We start from the raw sequence: 21,688 nt of genomic DNA on the forward strand, positions 1-21,688 counted from the left end.
CAATGCAGGAAGCCTGGGTTCAATCCCTGGTCAGGGAACTTGATCCCACATTCTGCAACTAAGTGTTCGAATACAACTAAAGATCCCACATGTCACAACTAGGAGCAGGCACAGCCAAATAAGTAAATAAATATAAATAACAGGTGTTTTTTTTTAATAAAATGGACCAAAAGCAAAGAAGCTACAGAGGAATCGGTTTAGAGAAACAGTCCTGGAAGAGATGAACACATACTCAGCCTACCCTAGGGATTCTCATTTCACACCTGAGAGGGTCCCTCCCCGGGCTGGGCGAGTTCCAAGGGGGTCCAGCTGAGTGTACGGAGTTGCTGGTGTCTAGTTGTAGTTCTGCCAGTCCCTGAGTGTGATCTCATGGTAGTAAGGCTTTTCATTGCTGAATTTCCTCACCTTTAAAATAGAGGGGGAGTTCCCTGTTGGCCTAGGGGTTAGGATTCTGGGCTTTCACTCCTGCAGCCAGGGTTCAATCCCTGGTCAGGGAACTGAGATGCTGCAAGGCACATGGTGCAGCCAAAATATTGGAAAAAATTAAATGGAGGTAATTTTTCATCATATTTCATCATTATTGTTGCAAAACCAACCAAACTATTGTATGTGAGGAAAATGTGTTGCAAACTGCCCACAAATTGACCCCATATGTGGACAGCCCATTTTGACAATAAAACTGGGGCAGAGCATATGCTGCCAGTTTTCTTTGCCACCACTCTCTCCATAGCAACCACCCTCCTGTTTTGCTTGCCAGTCTCAGATGTAAGGAAGAGAGATGAAAACTCAGAGACGGCAAGTGACAAGACAGGGTCACACAGCCAAGAAATTCAGCTCTTGAAAATATCTAACTACCTGGTGACCTGCCCTGCCAGTTTTTCCCAGCACAAAGAGCCTTGTTTCTGCTCCCCACCCTGAACTAGTTTCACAGTGTATTGAAGGTCAGCAGCTACAGAAGCCCATCATGATTTAATTCTTGTAGAGGTAGACGGCAAGTGTCCATAGTGTGTGAAAGTGTTAGTTGGTCAGTCATATCCGACTCTCTGCAACCGCATGGACTGTAGCCCACCAGGCTCCTCTGTCCATGGGATTCTCCAGGCAAGAATACTGGAGTGGATTGCCATTTCCTCCTCCAGGGGATCTTTCCAACCCAGGGATCAGACCCAGGTCTCTCGCCTTGCAGGCAGATTCTTTACTATCTGAGCCACCAGGGAAGCAAGTGCCCATGATAAGTGCCAATTTGTAGTTGACAGTATCCTAGCTACTTGCTACCTGTGTGGCCTTGGGAAAGATAATATTCCCCCTAAGATCTCCCACAAAGTGTTAAGAAGTTACCAAGTTTACATAAGGCACTTAAAATGGTGCCTCCTGTATATATCAAGCACTTTGTGTTTGCTGCTGCTACAACCACTACCTTGTACTTAGTATATAAGTAACATGCAAGAATGTAATGAAATGTAATGGCTGAACTATCTCCTTGAAATGATAATTCATTTAGGAGAATTCCCTGGTCATCCAGTGTAAGGCTGGGGCTTTCACTGCTCTGCCGAGCTTGGGGAACCAAGATCCCACAAGCCCTACCGCCCAGCCAGAGAAGGAAAAAAAAGTTCATTTTGGAGAAAGCTTTACCAAAACTCTTACCATTGTCAGCTCTAAGAATATGGAGGCAAAATAAAGGTTGGTGTAAATTCGGCTCTGACCTTTACCGTTCCAATTTCATTTATTTATTCATTACTCCCACGAAGCCCGCAGACATCGTCACGGATGTCTTGTAAAACCCATCCACACGACCGTACACAGCAGTCTAGCCCTGGTGGACTCCTAACCCTCCTAACCCCGCTGCCTCGGATAGCAAATCTTTCCCCACCCCTTTCCCGTTCGCCGCTTTCGAATGACGTCAGAAGCGGGCGCCGACCCCTAAGGAACAGGTGGCCGCCGGCGCCTGCGCTCTGCCCCAAGCTGCGGCTGGGAGCCCTTCACCGAGCGTGCTGGCCGAAGGGCGGTGGGGGTTTCCAGACCCACCGAGGCCAAGTCTGTAGCGTGAGGCCTCGAGCTGAGACCATGAACCGCAGCCGCCAGGTGACCTGCGTGGCCTGGGTCCGCTGCGGCGTGGCCAAAGAGACGCCAGACAAGGTGAGGCCCGGTCGCTCCTAGGTATAGGGGGAGCGGCCTCTCTGCAGCATCCTGGGTCAGCGTCGCCTGGGAACCTGGACCGGGAACGCGCGGCCCCGGCGCCGCTGGCGGGACTGACGGGGGGTGGGGCCGGCTGTGGCCTGTTTGTCGTGGTAGGGCCGTGGTTCCGAGGGTCTGGGACTCCTGGCCCAAGCGCCTCCTCGCCGTCCCTTCCCCCCGAGCCCGACCCACCCCACCCTCGGCGATTCGCACGCATGTGGACCTCGTGGGCTGGAAGGAGGCGGGATGGTGCTTGCTGACAACGTCCAGCGAGACCTCTTGACGACGCCACATAGTTTGCCGTCACCCTAGTGCGTTTTCAGGCAAATCGGGAAAAGAGGGCACGTATGTGAAACTCCACTTTCCCCTCCTCCGCTCGGCGTTTAGAGGAATAAACTGGATGAAAACCGTGGTGTAGAAAAACTGGTGTGGAGACTACGGTTTCGTGAGCTCGAGAATTGAATTAGGAATTCTCGCAGTAGTGCAAATGAAATGTTGATGAGGCCATGGGGGGCGGCGGGTAGAGGTAAACGGTGACAGGTTATGAAGGGGAAAAGCCTACCGGAGAGACTGAGTCTGTAGCCGAGATTACCTACGTTATTCAACAGATATTTAACGAAGTGCTTTCTCTGTTCCCAGCATTGTTCAGGGTCCTGGGATAGGCATGAACAAAACAGGAAAATCCCTGCCTTTATGGAGTTGACATGTGCATATATAATACTTTGTCAGTGATAAATGTTAATGAAAAAAACGGGCGGGGTAGTGTTTGTTTCAGGTTATTGAGCCAGTTCCACCAGGACATAGACTGTTTAATTCTCCAGTTTCGCCAGCATTTGGCACATGGTAGGCATTCATTGCGGCGCTAATGGTAAAAACCCACCTGCCATTGCAGGAGACATAAGAGAGGCGGGTTCTATCCCTGGATGGGGAAGATCCCCCTGGAGGGCATGGCAACCCACTCCAGTATTCTTGCCTAGAGAATCCCATGGACAGAGGAGCCTGGCAGAGGACAGTCCATCCGATTGCAGAGTTGGACATGACTGAACATGCATATAGAATAGGGACAGGAAATAATATATTAAAAATTATTGAAGAAAGCAAGAGTTGTTAAAAGGGCACCAGAGACTTGCAAATACTTGAGGACACTGATTTCCAAACATGTCCACACATTGAAACCACCTGGGGAGCTTCAAAAACTACCAGCTTCCAAGTATTGTGATTTATTTAGTTTGGCGTATAGTCTGAGATTTAAGAGTCCTTCAGGTGATTCTAATGTGAGACAGATTTGGGAACTGTTGCTTAAGAGTTTGTAGGAAGAAGAAATTGGATTTATTCTGCAAAGTCCCAGAGAGAAAAATTCAAACCAGTAAGAGAAATTAGAAAAATAAGTATCTCCTAATTAAAATTTTAAGAATCTTTAGTTTCTGGAGTTATCCAATAGAATTTCTATATTATTAAAGGCATTTTGGTACAGACTGGGTGATTGATTGGTTCATCATCTATCAAGAATGGATGGCACACAGTAATCAGGAGCTTACAGTTTGGCACTAAAGAGGATGACCAGTTTTGAGCAGGATGTCCAAGTGGAGAGTCTTACAGACAGTGAGAAAAATGGAGCTGCAATGTACGGGGACAGAGAAAGGAAGAGTTTGGAGCAGTCCATTCAGAGAGAACGAGCTTTGCAAGGTGGTGACAGCCCAGGGAGTGAGTACTTGGCAGTGACACCAGGGGACAGAGCAGGGCACGAAGGCAAGAGTGGTTTGTTCAGGAATATCCATGGGGCACTGGGGAGAAATGGCCAACGAGCAGAGGTAATCAGGAGAAAATGAGATGAGCTGTCATAGAAGGCAGTTTATACAAGTCCATCTTTTTTTAAAAAAAGTCTGGAGAGAACATGATGTTTTTTACCAGGGTGAGAAGGGATCTTAATTTATAAGGACATGTCAGAAGTCCATTTACGTTAAATTTAGAGACTTTGGATTGATATTTGACTTTGGATGTCTCTTGCCTAATATCTTTTATTATTATTTTTTTTTTTACTTGAAAATATTGTATTGGTTTTGCCATACATTAACATGAATCCACCACGGATGTACACATGTTCCCAATCCTGTACCCCCCTCCCAACTCCCTCCCCATATCATCTCTCTGGGTCATCCCAGTGCATCAGCCCCAAGCATCCTGTATCCTGCATCGAACTTAAAACCATGTTTTAGATTAGTTTGCAGTCTTTTTAATTCAGAGACTTTAAAATGGCTTCCTTAAATATATCATAATGAAATGTTTGCTCTCTTATAGGTAGAACTTAGTAAAGAAGAAGTGAAACGTCTCATTGCTGAAGCAAAGGAAAAATTACAGTAAGTATGGGGATGTTGATTCCTGTAGTCAAGTCTAGATGAGCTGTAAATCCTAAATGATGATAACAGGGTGTTCTTATTATTGAACGGTGTCTTTTGGCTGATCTTTTTCTTTTTTCTCTGGCGTAGAGAAGAAGGTGGCAGTGATGAAGAGGGAACGGGCGATCCTTCAGAGGATGGCATGCAGAGTGCCCGTACCCAGGCCCGACCACGGGAGCCCCTGGAGGATGGCGACCCAGAAGATGACAGGACGCTGGATGATGATGAACTGGCCGAGTACAACTTAGATAAATATGACGAGGAAGGCGACCCAGGTTAGAATTTAGTCACTTATACTAGTTTTTAGTCCAAACTCAGTGCATTAGATCATGTTACTTGTTACAGGGTTCCAAAGCTTTACCCTGAAATCCCGTTGTCGTTATATCAGTCAGATAATCTGGGTCAAGGCTCAAGGCAGACAGCATGTTTCCTAAACTGGTTTAAAAAAATCAGTTCAACCTGCTTATCTAAAACCTAAAATACAAAACAAAAAAAATTAGTATTGTATATTTTAGTGCAAGTAGTGGTTAATCTGTAATTCGTTTTTCTTTATCTGCAATAATGAGAGAGAAATTATTACCTCCATTTTACAGGAAAAAATACAGGCTTACAGAGATGAAATAACTACCAGTGTCACACAGCTGGTGAATAATGGAGCTGGATACTTTTTTCCCACTGGACTCTGGGTTGCTTCCCTCCTGATAGGACAGAGCACCACTGAAGTACAGAGAAGGAAGAGCGAATCGGCCCAGAGAAAAGCCATGCAGACACTGCTTCCTAGTATGCTCCATCCCCTGCCGAGTATGGGCTCTGTCGGCCTTTGTCCCATAGACATTCCCGTCTGTTACCTGTCAGATGTTCAGGACCTAAGAGCCCTGCCCCCTTAAAGTAGCTTTTCCCGGAAATTAGCGTATCTTCCTTCTCCTGAGTTTTATGTTACTCGGGGACTACTCTGTCACCTTTGTAGACATGCCATGAAAGAATGTCACTTTGAGGTAAATTTGGTGTAAAGGGTAGTATCTCCTCTTTCAGATTCACTGGGCAAGTTGGCCTGTCAGCAATTACGAGATATCTTGCAATAAAGAAACCCACTTAACTTTATGAGGCTCATCAGTTTACAATTTTCTTTGACCAGGCAACACTTAATGTGTTGATACCAGTGTTTTAGGGACCTGTTTATTTCTAGGTCTATGAGGCCACTTCTCTGTAGCACTTTTGAATAATGATTACAAGCTGCAAGCTAGAGGATCTGAGTTGAGTTCTGATATTTTCTAAAAGGGAGTTTCTTGGTTTGAGTTGATTCTTGTATTGGAAGAGTATATATTTCAAGACTATTAGATGTGCATTCCAGGGCCAAAAGTAAATGGCTTTTAAAGTCCTATTTATTATTATTTACTATTTCCTTTCCCAATTATAAATGATTCAGAGTTAGTTATGAAATAGACAGTAGTATCTAAGTTTAAAGATGGGATGTGTGTGTATTTTACTCGTTCAGTTGTGTCCAGCTCTTTGCAACCCCATGGACTGTAGCCTGCTTGACTCCTCTGTGCATGGAATTCTTCAGGGAAGAATACTGGAGTGGGTAGCCATTTCTGTCTCCAGGGGATCTTCCTGACCCAGGGATCAAACCCAGGTCTCCTGCATTGCAGGCAGATTCTTTACTGTCTGAGCCACCAGAGAAGCCCATGTCTTAGGAAGAATGCTTTAGTCGAAAGGACTGGCTTATTCATTTCATTGTATGAATTCTTATAGATGCTGAAACTCTTGGTGAATCTCTCTTGGGTCTTACAGTCTATGGGAGTAATGATCAAGATCCTTACGTCACTCTGAAAGATACGGTAAATACCTATGTGGTTTTTCTAATTAGCCTCCTTAAGTGTTTGAAAAACCTTCCCAAATAGCTGATTCTAATCAATGACTTTCTGTCTCCACTTAGGAGCAATATGAACGTGAAGATTTCTTGATTAAGCCCAGTGACAATCTCATAGTTTGTGGTAGAGCTGAACAGGACCAATGCAATTTAGAGGTGCATGGTAAGTGGAATACATCTCTTACTAAAAAGGTTCTGTATTTAAGTGATATTAAAATAAACATTGTAGTAATTACTGTGGATTTCTAGGCACCAAGTCCGGTTGTATCTCATTTTAGTTGATTCTATTCATCTGTCTTAAAATTTTGAAGCTTAAAGAGATTATTAGGTTAATACCTTTTTTTATAGGAAACACAGTTACATAGTATGAAAATTAAATCCCTTGGGCTTAATGTTTATTGGCACCTTCTAGATTACTCATACTCTATTTATTAACTTGGATTTCTTTACAGCCTTTAAGTTTCCCTGTAGGAAGCCTATCATTTAGGCCATTTTTATCCCATGGCCCATTGTGATCTATTTATACAATCAAAAAGGCTTTAAATATCAATTATTTCAATGTGAAGTTATTCTTTTAATTATCTTTGAACTTTTTACATATTTTAAACGTAAACCACGTTGGTGGAATTTTTTAAAGACCAATTCCATTTTCAAAAAATTAGAACTATTACAGTTAGTCATCACTGATTTTTATACATTCTCATTTGAAAGTTTACTCTAGTCATTCCTTTTAATCTTGTGTGTTATCACACAGGAGCTGAGAAGTTGAAGTAAAGTAATTGTATTCCTGTTTCATTCTAAGTTAAGTCATTAATGATATGTTTTATTTGGATTTGGTGTGAATCTCCAAGTTATGTGATGTCTCTCTGGTCAGGAATAATTTGAAAATTTCTCTCTAAATCTGGATAATAAAAAGACATGGTCAAAAGATTGTTTTAAGGCTTCATCATCATCTTTCTTTAAAATGTAAGCTGAGTACATTGACCATGGTTGAGATTCTTACAGGACCACAAGCTGTTAATTTTGAACACACATTCTCATCATAAAGTGATGTGATAGAACATTACATGGAATCTGCTAGTGCCAAGATCTACCCCAAATACCATGGTCTGAAGAATTTTTTTTTTTTAATCCTTAGCTCATCTTAAATTGCTTCTTTCTAGTAAAAAGCATATTAGGGGAGAATTTCTGGTTATGTAGGCTCTATGTTTATCAGTGTTTCATTATATAATTTTAAGATTTCTTTTAATAATAAATATTAATAATTTAATAATAAATTATGATTTTAATAATAAATATTAAAGAAGCAATTTTTGATAAGCATTTAAATTTCTGAAACTAAGAGTTATTTCTCTCCAGTACTGATTTGTTCTGACTTATGACCAACTAGAGATTTAAAAGATAAAATAGGATGAAGCACTTCTAATGGAGGCCTTGTGAGCTTTTTCTGTGGTTGGTGGTCCAGAAGATCGGACGTTTTAGCCAGGGAACATGCAGATGGAGCATTCAGCCTGATGAAAATTCTCTGTCAGTGTTTCTGTTCCCCTTTGGGGCTCCCCAGGTACTAGGAATATATTAGACATGAAAACCTTTTGCCTGGCAGTACATACTTTGGAATTTCTTTAATGTCATCACTTTAAGTGTATTTAAATTTATGACTTTAAGCAAGTGACTGCCATAGGTTTAAAAGGGAGTCTCTCTTCTTTTGAGTGGGATATGATTTCTTATTTTGATATAATAAAATCTCTTTTCCCAATCTTTTCAGTTTATAATCAAGAAGAAGATTCTTTTTATGTCCACCATGATATCCTGTTGTCTGCATACCCTTTGAGTGTGGAATGGCTAAATTTTGATCCTAGCCCAGATGACTCAACTGGTAATTAGAAAACTTAAAAGATTGCTCAGTGGTTCTACTCCTGTGTTTTTCCCAGCTACACACGTCATCTATTTTGTGGTTGATGTTTTATGAAGTTAGTTTTCAGACCACAGCCATTTAATTGTTTGGGGGACTTTCAATGGGCTCACTAGGCAGAAGGACAGGGCCTGATGAGGGCTCAGAACTGTGAGGAGGTCTCCTGAAAACCCAGTATAAATTGGCATGCTGTGTCCAGTGTCATCAGGTAGAGTTTAGTGCACGGCCCTGTTCAGAAAACATCAAGTAGAACCAGAATGAAGAGAGAATTGGGCTCTAAGCTTAGTCGCTTTGGCCATAGCTGCACACTGTTCATTGCCCCATCACACTTACGGTATAAACTGTTAATACACCTCACGTCTTGTTTGCAAAGCTTGTTCACATTATGGTCTAGTCAAATCCTCATCCTCACCACAGCCATGAAGGTAAGAAGGGTCTGTCATTATATCAGTGAAGACCCTGGGACCAGGAGGAGCCCTTGTTACTCACACTGTGATCTGAGGACCAGCAGCACAGCATTGCCGCCACCTGGGAGCCGGTTACAAATGCAGTTTTAAGGCCCCACCCAGGACTTCTTGAAACAATCTGCATTTTAACAACATCCAGGTGATGTACAGGCACATGAGAGTTTGAGAGAACTTGCTCTAAGCCATGACTCAGTCAGTCTGCAGTGTAATGTATTCCATTATAAGTTATTTTTTAAATCACAAGTGTATCATTTCCTCCTGTAGGAAATTACATTGCTGTGGGAAACATGACCCCTGTTATTGAGGTGTGGGACCTGGATATAGTGGACTCTCTAGAGCCAGTCTTCACACTTGGAAGTAAGCTGTCAAAAAAGAAGAAAAAGAAAGGGAAGAAGGTAAACAAGCTAATAGATATTTAAACTCTAATGATAAATAGCAATAGCTTTGGGGGTGGTGGGAACTGGAGCTGAGAACGAACACTGTTTCAGTTAGATGGTTTTGGTGGAATAAGATAAGGTAGTTACAAAGCTACTGTAGTTTCTAGTTTCAAAAAGCCTATCCAAGGGAAAATTGATTTCTGATTATATAAAACCTACACTGGCATGCATTAGAGAAGGAAATGGCAACTCACTCCAGTGTTCTTGCCTGGAGAATCCCAGGGACGGGGGAGCCTGGTAGGCTGCCGACTATGGGGTCGCACAGAGTTGGACACGACCGAAGCTTCTTAGCAGCAGCAGCAGCACACTGGCACATTATTCATCCTTACACAAGACGTTACTTTTTTTTTTTTTTTTTAACTTTATTTTACTTTACAATACTGCATTGGTTTTGGCATACATTGGCATGAATCTGCCACAGGTGTACATGAGCTCCCAAACAGGAACCCCCCTCCCACCTCCCACCCCACATCATCCCTCCAGATCATCCCCATGCACCAACCCCAAGCATCCTGCATAGAACATAGACTGGCGATTCGTTTCTTACATGATAGTATACATGTTTCAATGCCATTCTCCCAAATCATCCCACCCTCTCCCTCTCCCTCAGAGTCCAAAAGTCCGCTCTACACATCTGTGTCTCTTTTGCTGTCTTGCATACAGGGTCATCCTTCTAAATTCCATATATATGTGTTAGTATACTGTATTGGTGTTTTTCTTTCTGGCTTACTTCACTCTGTATAATCGGCTCCAGTTTCATCCATCTCATTAGAACTGATTCAAATGAATTCTTTTTAATAGCTGAGTAATACTCCATTGTGTATATGTACCACAGCTTTCTTATCCATTCATCTGCTGATGGACATCTAGGTTGTTTCCATGTCCTGGCTATTATAAACAGTGCTGCAATGAACATTGGGGTACATGTGTCTCTCAATTCTGGTTTCGTCGGTGTGTATGCCCAGCAGTGGGATTGCTGGGTCATAAGGCAGTTCTATTTGCAATTTTTCAAGGAATCTCCACACTGTTCTCCATAGTGGCTGTACTAGTTTGCATTCCCACCAACAGTGTAAGAGGGTTCCCTTTTCTCCACACCCTCTCCAGCATTTATTGCTTGCAGACTTTTGGATTGCAGCCTTTGATCCTTCTTTATGTATAGTAGCTATTCACACTAATATGCTATTTTTTAACTTTTAAAATGTTTCTCTTTATCCTTGAGTATGTTGAATTCTAAATATCTTTGTATTCCCATAGCTTCTAAAATTGTTACATTTTGGTGAGCGAGAGAGATGGGTTGGGGGTTGATTTATAGAATTATAACAGATTAAGAACTACTATAGTTTCTTCCCTGTAAAGAACATTTATCATATCTCTGAAGTAAGAGGGAGACAAGGTGTTTCTTTCCCTAGATTTTGGAGCAAGTTTACCTAAGATCAGAATAATCTTAAGGTTTTAAAGAATCTTTCAAATTAAGAAACCAATTTTATTGGGGGTATGCTTTAATACCAAAAGTAATTAAACAATTATTACAGAATTCCTCAGCAGATGGGCATACAGATGCTGTCCTTGACCTTTCTTGGAATAAGCTGGTCAGGTAAGAAGAAATACTATTTGAAGGCTTGCTAAAGACTGTAACCACTGTGGTTTTGCCTCACGTCTTCATTTAGTCTCTCTACATTGGGTTTCACATCTCTGTGTCCTTGTTTTCTTTTCTTTCCCTGCAGTATACATTGCTGGAAGGCAGGAATGCTGCTGTCTGTGTCCTTGCAACCCCCACCTCACCTGCTGTCTCTTCACTCAGCAGATGCTCATTACATGGCTGGGGACCAAGTGCCCTTCTTCCAGCACCGCTGGGAAAAACAGCATGTACTGCGGTTGCAGTGCCAGTGGTGTAGAATTGTTACTGCATGGAAGACATTTTTCTCACTTCATTTAGTTTTGACAACATCTTGTCCACATGTTATTTTTTTGTAAAATATCATTTTAACCATGTTTTGGAGAAGGCAGTGGCACCCCGCTCCAGTACTCTTGCCTGGAGAACCCCATGGATGGAGGAGCCTGGTAGGCTGCAGTCCATGAGGTCACTAGGAGTCGGACACGACTGAGTGACTTCACTTTCACTTTTCACTTTAGTGTACAGTTTTTCTGTACATCTCACACATTGTTGTGCAACCGTTACCACTATTCAACTCCAGAAGTTTTTTTGCTTCCAAAACTGAAACTATATGCTCAATAAACAGGAACTCCGCATTTCCTGCCCACCCATGCCTTAGTAACCACCATTCTACTTTCTATCTCTCTGAGTCGACTCCTCCGGGCACCTCTTATAAGTGAAATCATATAGTATTTGTCTTCTTGTGACTGGCTTATTTCACTTAGAAAAGGGTCATCCATGTTGCAGCATATAGCAGGATCTCCTTCCTTTTTAAGACCAAACGGTACTCCATTGTACATATATGCCATATTTTGTTTATCCATCTGTTATGGGCTGTTTCCACTTCTTGGGCTCTTGTGAATAATGCTGGTGTTATTCACATGCATATAATAACATAAGTTTACATATATCTGTTGAAGTCCCTCCTTTGAGTTCTTTTGAATATACAGCTAAAATTAAAATCGCTGGAGCTAATGGTATGTCTATGTTTAACTTCTTGAAAAGCCACCATACTGATTTCTACAGCAGTTGCACCGTTTACCTTCCAACCAGCAGTACACGAGCGTTCCAGTTTCTCCACATCCTTTTGAACACTTGATACTTGCTGTTTTCATTATTGTTGTCTTTGTAGTAGCCATCCTGACTGGTGTGAAGTGGTATCTCATTGTAGCTTTGAGTTGCATTTCCCTAATGACTAGTGATGTCAATCATCTTTTCAAGTACTTGTTGGCCATTTGTATACCTTCTTTGGGGAAATGTCCAAATCCTTCTGTCCATTTTTTAGTTGTTTGGTTTTGCTGTTATAAATGAATGAAATATGGTTTCCTTGGTGGCTCAGACAGTAAGGAATCTGCCTGCAATGCAGGAGACCCAGGTTTGAACACTAAGTTGGGAGGATCCCCTTTGCTGTTAAGTTGTAGGAGTTCTTTATATATTCTGAAAATTAATCTCTTATGACATTTGTGACTCGCCAATATTTTCGCCCATTCAGTGGATTGACTTTAACTCTGCTGAAGAGCCCTTCAAAGCGCAGAGGTTCCATTTTGACGCCGTGCAGCTCATTCTCACTTTTGCTGCCTGTGCTATTAGTGTAACTGCAAAGAAACCGTTGGCAAGTCCACTGTCACGAAGATTTTCCCCTTAAAGTCTTAGTTTCAGCTCTCAGGTTTAAGTCTTTGACATATTTTGAGTTAATTTTTGTATACTCTGTAAGAGTTCAACTTAATTCTTTTGGATGTCATCCATGTATTTTTTTATACTTATTACCTCAAAAGGGCCATTTTCCTAATAGTACAGTTGGTTTGAGGGGCTACTGAGGCAAGGAAGGTAAATACAAATTACTTAGAGGGAAGAACAAACTTGAATACCCAAGACAGCTTTTTAAAAGCATTTCTGTTACACTGGACACTTCATAATTTGAGCATTCTAAGGAAGATCCCAGAGTGCTAGCTTACTGAAGGATATCCTGTCTTCTCATTTGTATTCGGACCTCTACAGAGTTACAATTGTTTGGGGAAATGGACTTGAGAATGTTGTTTAGGTTAGTATTTCCCAAACTTAGCTGCAAATCAGAACCTCTGGGTAACCTGTCAGTATATTGAAAATCTTGGTTTCTTTTGTTAAATTTACTCCTATGTGTTTTATTTTTTGGTAGGGTTATAAGCGGAATTCTTCCATGTAATGGTCTTGATATTTAAAAGATCACCCGATTTGTTTCCTCCCTTTCTCAGAAATGTGCTGGCCAGTGCATCAGCTGATAACACTGTTATTCTGTGGGATATGTCCTTGGGGAAGCCAGCAGCTAGCCTTGCCGTACACACAGACAAGGTATGGTGATTTTGTGGATAAAGGCGATTCTAAAAAAGCTGGGACATGTATTAAGTACCACAAATAATCCCAAACATTTATATATGACTTTTTGTGAATTACAAAGTGCTTTGACATGCTAGCCCACTGGATCTTCAGAGAGCCTTTTGCAATAGTTATAACTATTATCCTCTTGAGCTTTGCAAAAATAGGTGCAGAAAGGTAAAGTGACTAGGAACATTAGTGCTTTGCAACATTTTTACAGAGGCTCCTAGAAAGGGTGAAGGGTTTCAGTCATGTAATGGGGTTAAAGAATTGTAACAGATGATACTGCAGAACCCAGGAATCTAATGTGCTAATGCATGTTGTGAAACTTTCAGAACGTGTGACCACTCCCCTATTTCTTCTGACTATACTTTACCATCTGAGGGACATATGTATTCTGCCTAGCGCAATGTGGGGAATGCTGCATTGGGTCTTTTAAGTATCAGCCTTTATTTAGAAGTATGTTTTGTCCTTTTAATTATGTAATACATTTATGCTTCTTCATATAATACATTTCAAAGGAAAGAATTTGTAGGAACACTGCTAAGTTGATTCCCATCACGTATTAGGCAGTTTTACCAAAACCAAACAAACATTTATCTATTAATTTATGTTTCTTCCTCTTAGGTCCAGACTCTCCAGTTTCATCCATTTGAAGCACAGACTCTGATTTCTGGGTCATATGATAAGTAAGAAAGCATTTTAGGAATTAATTGTTGTCTTTTTTTTTTTTTTCCCCCCCCTCTTGAACTAATTCAGGAAGTATCACTGAGTGTTCAGATAGAATTTATTACTGTGGCTTTTATGTGTTTAAATCTTAAGTAGTACTCATTTGTCCTTTCAGCTTGATCCTCTCAGTCTGCAAGGGAATATGGTTCTGTTGTAATTCCCAACTACTCCTTCAATTTTTAGAGGGTGTGTGAGTTGAACATTGCTCTGAAGCAAGCCATCCCAAAATTCAGTGTCTTAAGCGATGAATATTTGCTTCTTGACCTCTGCAAGGTTGAGCTAATCGAGGGTAGATTCAACTGATAGCCCTACTAATCTCGACTTGTTTAGGCCAGAGACTCTCCTGTTTTACAGCCTTTTAAAACTAGCAGGCTAGTCCACAGATGTTGCCACAGCACGGTCAGGAGTACAAGCAGGGACGCCAAGGCCTCTTAGACATGGGCTCCAACCTACTACATATCTGGCTTCCTGTAAGCCGAAACAGACATCACATGGAGTAGAAAACGAACTCTGCCTTTAGGGGAGGAACTCCTAGATTACTGAGAGAGGGCATGGATGTGGGGAGAGATGAAGAACTGGGACCGCTGCAGTCCATCACAGGGGGTTTCCAAATCATGTGTGTGCTCTTTAGAGATTGGAGATGGGAGAGGTAGCTAGTAAAACCAGAAACTAAGTTGCAGTCTTTTATTTTATATCCGTATCCTTTCGTAGTTGGGATTCATGCAAAACTACACAATACTATTCATCTGTTCCCCCAACACAGTAACCTGCTTGTAGAGAGTAAATGTGGCTGAGACGTGTTACCTGGCTTCCCTGATAGCTCAGTTGGTAAAGAATCCGCCCGCAATGCAGGAGACCCCGGTTTGATTCCTAGGTCGGGAAGATCCACTGGAAAAGGGATAAGCTACCCACTCCAGTATTCTTGGGCTTCCTTTGTGGCTCAGCTGGTAAAGAATCTGCCTACAATGCGAGAGCCTGGGGTTCGACCCCTGAGTTGGGAAGATCCCATGGAGAAGGGAAAGGCTACCTAGTTCAGTATTCTGGCCTAGAGAATTCCATGGACAGTATAGGCTATGGGGTCGCGAAGAGTTGGACACGACTGAGGAACTTTCACTTCACTTCATTCATCTGTTCCCCCAACACAGTAACCTGCTTGTAAAAAGTAAATGTGGCTAAGACTGGCTCTGAGCAGTATTGGAGAATGACAAATTAGAAATTGTCCTGTTCTTTGGGAAATAGGGATGATTCATCTTGGAAGTAGAGGATTCAATCTGGGGGAGATCAAGGCCACTGTGACATCTGGAGCCACCAGTGTCTTCAAGTGAAGGACCAGAGTTCACCAATTAGTAAAAATTGATTCATCTGTTCTTTTAGAACCTTAAAATAGGCTGTAAATAACTGGATCTTGATTTCATGGTGGTGGTTACTGAACTCCTAACTTTGCCTGAACACGCCCAGGTCCGTGGCTCTGTATGACTGCCGGAGTCCGGAGGAGAGCCACCGAATGTGGCGTTTCAGTGGGCAGATCGAGAGAGTGACTTGGAATCACTTTTCACCTTGTCATTTTTTGGTAAGAATATGCATATTACTGTTAATAGATTATTAATCACTTATTTTCTCTACTTCCATTGTAGAAAAGCTTTTTCTATATCAACAGTGTGAAGTATTTGCATTTGGGGTTTATTTTTTTTTAAAAAAGATCTCTTTAACAAGAGAACAGTGAATTCACCACACAAAAAAAATGGTAAACATGTAAATAATTTTGCTACTTTCCAACTGTTCCAAAGCATGCCACATTTTTTAGTTGTAATAATTAGTTGATCATTGTAAAATTATTTGTAACACTGAGCATGACAAATACTGAGCAGGCACACATATTTTCTAGGTTATTTGCTAACATGGTTATCAGTACTAAAATCACAGAAATTCATTTTGTTTCCAATGATTAAATCAGTTCAAGAAAATTTCCCTTTATTTAAATATTACTACTTAAATGGAGCTCCAGTGATGCTAATGCTAGCATGTTTAATTAATATAGCACTTAATATACCTTCTCTGGTGGTCCAGACAGTAAAGAATTTGCCTGCAGTGTAGGAAACCCAGGTTCGATCCCTGAGTTGGGAAGATCCCATGGAGAAGGAAATGGCAACCCACTCCAGCATTCTTGCCTGGAGAATTCCATGGACAGAGAAGCCTGGTGGGCTGTAGTCCATAGGGTCACAAAGAGTCAGAAACGACTGAGTGACTTAACACTTACTTACTAATGTACCACTATTTCCCAGATGGGAAGAAAGTTTATGATCATTTTATGAATACCCATAATATTTGCAGGAGAACAGTTTTCCATGTTGCATTCAAAGATACCACTGATATTTCAGTTCATGGAAAAAGAAAATCCTAGCTTTTATCCAGAAGAGAAGGTATCATGTATTTCCTAATTTTCCTAAAGCAAATATCTAGTGCTTTGTAAATGAGGGACAGAATTCTTTGAAAAAAAAAAAGCTTTGTTTGAATATGTGAAGTTTCATCAAGGTTCCTGCAGTTGTGATTCTGGGGGCATATCATCTCAACCCTATGCAGAGGCGCATGCAGTTCCCAGCCTGAGCCACCTCAAGCCAGATTCCACTTTGCACTTCTCTCAAGTGAAGTCCCAGTTATATCTGAAAGCTGGCTCTCAGCAGGCAAGCGCACACATTTCCTAGGCAATGTGCTGCCACATGGTTATCAGTCCTAAAATTACAAATATTTAAGGAAATGGAAAGTAATCAAGATAAAATGGTGTACCTCCTTCCGTCAAGTCTCAAAAGATGAAATGCCCCTCCCTTTCCTTTTTCATGCCCATCATAGCCCCACCTATAAAACTGCATCAGCTGTCTCTTTTTTTGCCACTCTTTCCTGACTCTTGCCCTTGGCCTGTATACAGGCTCAAGTCTCTGTCTCCCATCAGTGACCAGGTCTGCCTCTTAATCCCTTCGAAGTTCTCTCTTCCTTTCTTGAAAGTGGAACTGTAATCTGCCTTTCAGTCCTTTTCTGATTAAATCTCTTTGCCAAAATACTGACAGCGTTGTTACTTTATTTAGAAGCCCTGCTTCCTGGGGTTGTTATTTTCTCCTCCCCCTTTGATTCTGGCTTCTGTGAGCTCTTCAGCCTTTACCTTAAGTGATGTGCTCTCCAGGTCTCTGTCCTTACACGGTGCTCTAAATTCTGCACTCACAGAGCAAATCCCTTCTCTTCTCATGGATGTAACTTCTACCTCTGTGCCACCATATTTCTGACCCCAGTCTGTATCAGCTACCATTGCTTCATACTCATATCCAACTGCCTAATAGACATGTCAGCTAAACTAGTCCTTGTAAGAGCCAACTCAGCTTACCACAAGTGAATTCTTTATGTCCATGTTAATTTTTAATAAGTGTCTCAGGTATGTAAGATCCATAGATGATTTTCACAAGGATTTATACTATTTACCCATTGCTAAATTTTATTTTCACGTAACATTGCTGTGCTCTCTTACTCTTTCCAGGCCAGTACAGATGACGGCTTTGTATATAATTTGGATGCACGTTCAGATAAGCCAATTTTTACACTTAACGCACACAATGATGAAATTTCTGGTGAGCAAGAATATGGTTTCTTTCATTTCTATTAACCTATGATGAAGTAAATTTATTTCAAAGTGAAAGTCCCTGAACAAGTCTTATCTTTCTTTAGGTCTTGATCTAAGCAGTCAAATCAAGGGCTGTCTTGTGACTGCATCAGCAGACAAGTACGTGAAGATCTGGGACATTTTAGGAGACAGGCCAAGTCTGGTTCACTCTCGGGATATGAAAATGGTAAGAATACTCGTGGGCATCTTGGTTCTTTCTGTTTCTGATCTATTGTTTTTCTCCAGGAACCCCTGCACAAAAGAATACGGATTTGCTGGGAAGTTAATTTGGGGCTTAGTCAAATTCTGGGTTTTCTAATTTAGGGCAGTTTGGGGAGACATCAATGACTGTCTGATTCCTTTTCCAACTTTCATGATTAACAATTGCTTGTGGAAAACCAAGAAGAGGAGGTGGTCTTCTAGGACAGAAGTGGAATGGCTACAGTTTTTTTTTTACAATTTTACATTGGAGTATGGTTGATGAACAATATTGTTTCAGGTGTCAGCAAAGTGATTCAGTTATACTTACACATGTATCGATTCTTTTTCAAGTTATTTTCCCATTAAGATTGTTACATAATATTAAGCTGACTTCCCTGTGCATTACAGTAGGTCCTTGTTGGTTATCCATTTTAAATGCAGCAGTGTGCTCGTCACTTCCTAACTCCCACCCCCACCCCCATTCCCTGCTGGTAACTGTATGCTCCAGTTTTTTAACCTTAAAATCAAGCCCATCTCTGAAAATCATGAACCTTTTGTGTACCACAGCTGTTGAGGTCAGTTTATCACCTACATCTTTGTATAACTATTTAGTCGTTCTTACTATACTGAAATTACTACATAGTAGCAAAAGTTTTAGAAATGATTAGAATTCAATAATTCATCGAATATTTATTGAGCATATAGTGTATACCAGGCATTATAAAAATTCAACTGTAGACATAGAACACTATACAGCTGTTTAAAACTGTATACATGAATATTTGTACTTTAAAATGTGGGTAGGCAGTTGTGTAGAGCATTTTTTCCAAGTATTTATCTTAATTGGAGGATAATTACTTTACAATATCGTGATGGTTTTTGCCATATATCAATATGAATTGGCCATAGGTATACATGCCCCCCCATCCTGAACTTCCCTCCCCACCCTACAGAGCAGTTTTTATAGTATTATCCGATGCATAAATACTTAAGTGTTGAATGCACATATGTAAATCTAGAAGACCCTATCCCAGAACATGAACAGCTGATTATTTCAGAGTTATTTTTATACTTCTTGTTTATATTTTCTATGATGCATGTAGGCTTCCCTCATAGCTCAGTTGGGAAAGAATCTGCTTGCAATGCAGGAGACCCCAGTTCAATTCCTGGGTCAGGAAGATCCCCTGGAGAAGAGATAGGCTAGCCACTCCAGTATTCTTGGGCTTCCCTTGTGGCTCAGCTGGTAAAAAAATCTGCCTGCAAGGCAGGAGACCTGGGTTCAATCCCTGAGTTGGGAAGATCCCTGGAGAAGGGAAAGGCTATGATGCATGTGTTATCTAGTAATACAGTTAAAAAACATAAACTTTTAAATGATTGTACTATAGCATTATAACTTAAAAAGGAGAATTAGTTTCTGGGAGTATTAAGCAGATTAGATATACTAGGAAATCCCTATTAGATGATAATAGCGATGTGAGCCTGAGTGGTCAAAACTGCACCCATTCTCACAGAGATAATCCCGCCAACTTGACTGTGAAGTACCTTACAGGAGCCCGGAAGGAGATTCTGGTGGGTTGGTTTTCAGTGACATTCAATCGTAGGGTCTTGTAGACAGCAGTAGGGAATGGACAGGAGTAGGGAATCGGGATTAGCGCTTTCTGGGAAGATTGAAACCACTGACTTTGTATTCTCTTCTCAGGGAGTTCTCTTCTGTTCTTCCTGTTGCCCTGATTTGCCATTTATTTATGCTTTTGGAGGTCAGAAGGAAGGGCTTCGGGTCTGGGATATAAGCACAGTCTCTTCAGGTAAGAATCTTAATTTCCTGCTTTTTCTGGATAAGTTCTGTAAGAGCTAACACAGAATGTGTGGCTTGAATACATCAAGGAAGATAGCAAAGGTAGATCCAGTGTTCATCCTCCAGTACAGTTAGCTTAGGAAACAGACAAGATCAAATTGTAATTTGGAAATGTTCATATTCACAATAAGTTTGTCTTCATACTTTAATTTTAAAATATCTATGACAAAATTTGAATTTTAAAAGTGAAAGATTTTATGGGAAAGCTGGAAGGGTATATAGCATGATCTCCCCTCCCACATTCCCAAAATCCAGCTTTCCTGAAGGGGCCAGGTTCCCTTCTATTACTTTGATGTAATTTGGAATGCTGTAGCCCCACTCTGATTCCTGAATCTTCAATTCCCTGAAGAAAACAAGTGCTAAATCCAAAACAGTTCTATTGTGGCCATGATTCAGAGAAAGATGAAGGCAAGAAATCATCAGAAGTAAGTATAATAAGGCAAGGACAGAGTCACTGTCATGAGGGATTGGACGTTTGTTATCAAGGTGGATTCAGTAAATCTGGGACAAGGCAAAGAAAGTAAAGTACAAAAAAAAGTAGACCAGTATAAAACAGTTAACCTCATTCAGAACATTATTTTAGACTTTGAGTTGGTTACTTTCCAATTTATAAAGTGCTAAACATGTTTTTCAAAACGAAGTCTCCCACCACAGGGTAGAGAACCTCATTGTTCATTTCTGCATTTTAGTCTCTTTTTTTTTATGTTTTAGGTTCTCAATTTTCTGATCTGGTAGTTGCTTAACCATTTATTTTATGTTTTAGTAAATGAAGCATTTGGAAGACGAGAGAGGCTTGTTCTCGGCAATGCAAGAACTTCGTCTATTAGTGGCCCCTTTGGGAACAGAAGCTCAGAAACACCAATGGAGTCTTAATGAAGATCGTACGGTTTCCTGTTTTATTTAGCCCCCGTTTTCAAAAGCTGGCCTAAAGATACTCCCTGTGTAGCTGCAGCCATCAAAATGACTGAACCAAAACTGCCTGACATTCCTCCTTGCAGCTACGGTGGCAGCACAAACAGGGCTGGTCTTTGTGCTTAGCTTTCAAGTGTGTGGTATACAGGGCTCCACTTGCATTCTTGAAAGGAATAATAAAAAGGTTTTTAGAAATTCATTCCTTAAATGTGCCATCTGTCACAGGTAGTCTAGGCTGTAAAATAAGTAGTACTTCATGGAATTTTAAAAGGAGAAAATCCTGTCCTTGGGAAGGTGGTGATTAGGCCAAGAATCCAGAGTTAGACCATGAACAGAGGGAGGTCCATGGGGGACTACACTTTTCCTGACCAACTGCTCTCCGGTCAATGCTCAGGATTTAGAAGTCTTAGTGCTGCTCATCCATAAGTGGCATGGCTTTTCTGTCCACAGCATGGTATTCAGGGTTACCAAACAAAAGAGAGAAAGGGTTCAGTCCACAAGTGGATATAACATTTGTGAATAAAGCAAGTGGTAAGAGACTCACTGGACCAAATGGACTCAGATAATACATAGGATTATTCCACCCAGAATAATCCACCCAGAAGCAACAGAGCACACAGATCATACGACGTTACACCACACAAACAAGTTTCAATAAATTTAAAATCTTGTAAAACATTTAAATCAGTTACAAGAAAAAAATTGGAAAATTTTACAAATGTGGAGATTAAACAACCAATGTGTCAGAAATCGAGCAATGAAAATGAAAATACAACATAATTTATGGGCTACAGCAAGAGTAGTTAAGGAAAGTTCCTAGCAATAAGTGGCTACAATCAAGAAAAAAGATTTCAAACAACCTCACTTTACATCTCAAGGAACTAGAAATAAAAAGTCCAAACTTAGTAAAAGGAAGGGAAAAGGTCAGCATGGGAAACGGAATAGAGACCAAAAAGACAATAGGAAAAATAGAAAAGAATGAAACCAAGAGCTGTTTTCTTGGAAAGGTAAAACTGACCAACCCTTAGCTTGAATCAGTAAGGAGAAAAGAGATAAGGACTTAGAACTGAAAGGGAAAATGTTAC

The 21,688-nt window shown here is 40.9% G+C and overlaps 1 protein-coding gene across 1 annotated transcript; it reads left to right on the plus strand.

The window, feature by feature from the left end:
• The first annotated feature begins 1,970 nt into the window (after positions 1-1,970).
• PWP1 (PWP1 homolog, endonuclein) lies at positions 1,971-20,802 on the plus strand. The gene is made up of 15 exons (XM_052640213.1): positions 1,971-2,133; positions 4,471-4,529; positions 4,659-4,843; positions 6,321-6,406; positions 6,505-6,601; positions 8,204-8,314; positions 9,082-9,212; positions 10,787-10,848; positions 13,140-13,236; positions 13,888-13,949; positions 15,448-15,559; positions 17,513-17,603; positions 17,701-17,822; positions 19,536-19,641; positions 20,455-20,802. Exons 1-15 carry the CDS (start codon positions 2,062-2,064, stop codon positions 20,562-20,564), a joined length of 1,503 nt encoding a protein of 500 aa, XP_052496173.1. The 5' UTR covers positions 1,971-2,061; the 3' UTR covers positions 20,565-20,802.
• The last annotated feature ends 886 nt before the right edge of the window (positions 20,803-21,688 follow it).

Source organism: Budorcas taxicolor, chromosome 5 (genome assembly GCF_023091745.1).
Source record: "Budorcas taxicolor isolate Tak-1 chromosome 5, Takin1.1, whole genome shotgun sequence".
NCBI classification, from domain to species: domain Eukaryota; kingdom Metazoa; phylum Chordata; class Mammalia; order Artiodactyla; family Bovidae; genus Budorcas; species Budorcas taxicolor.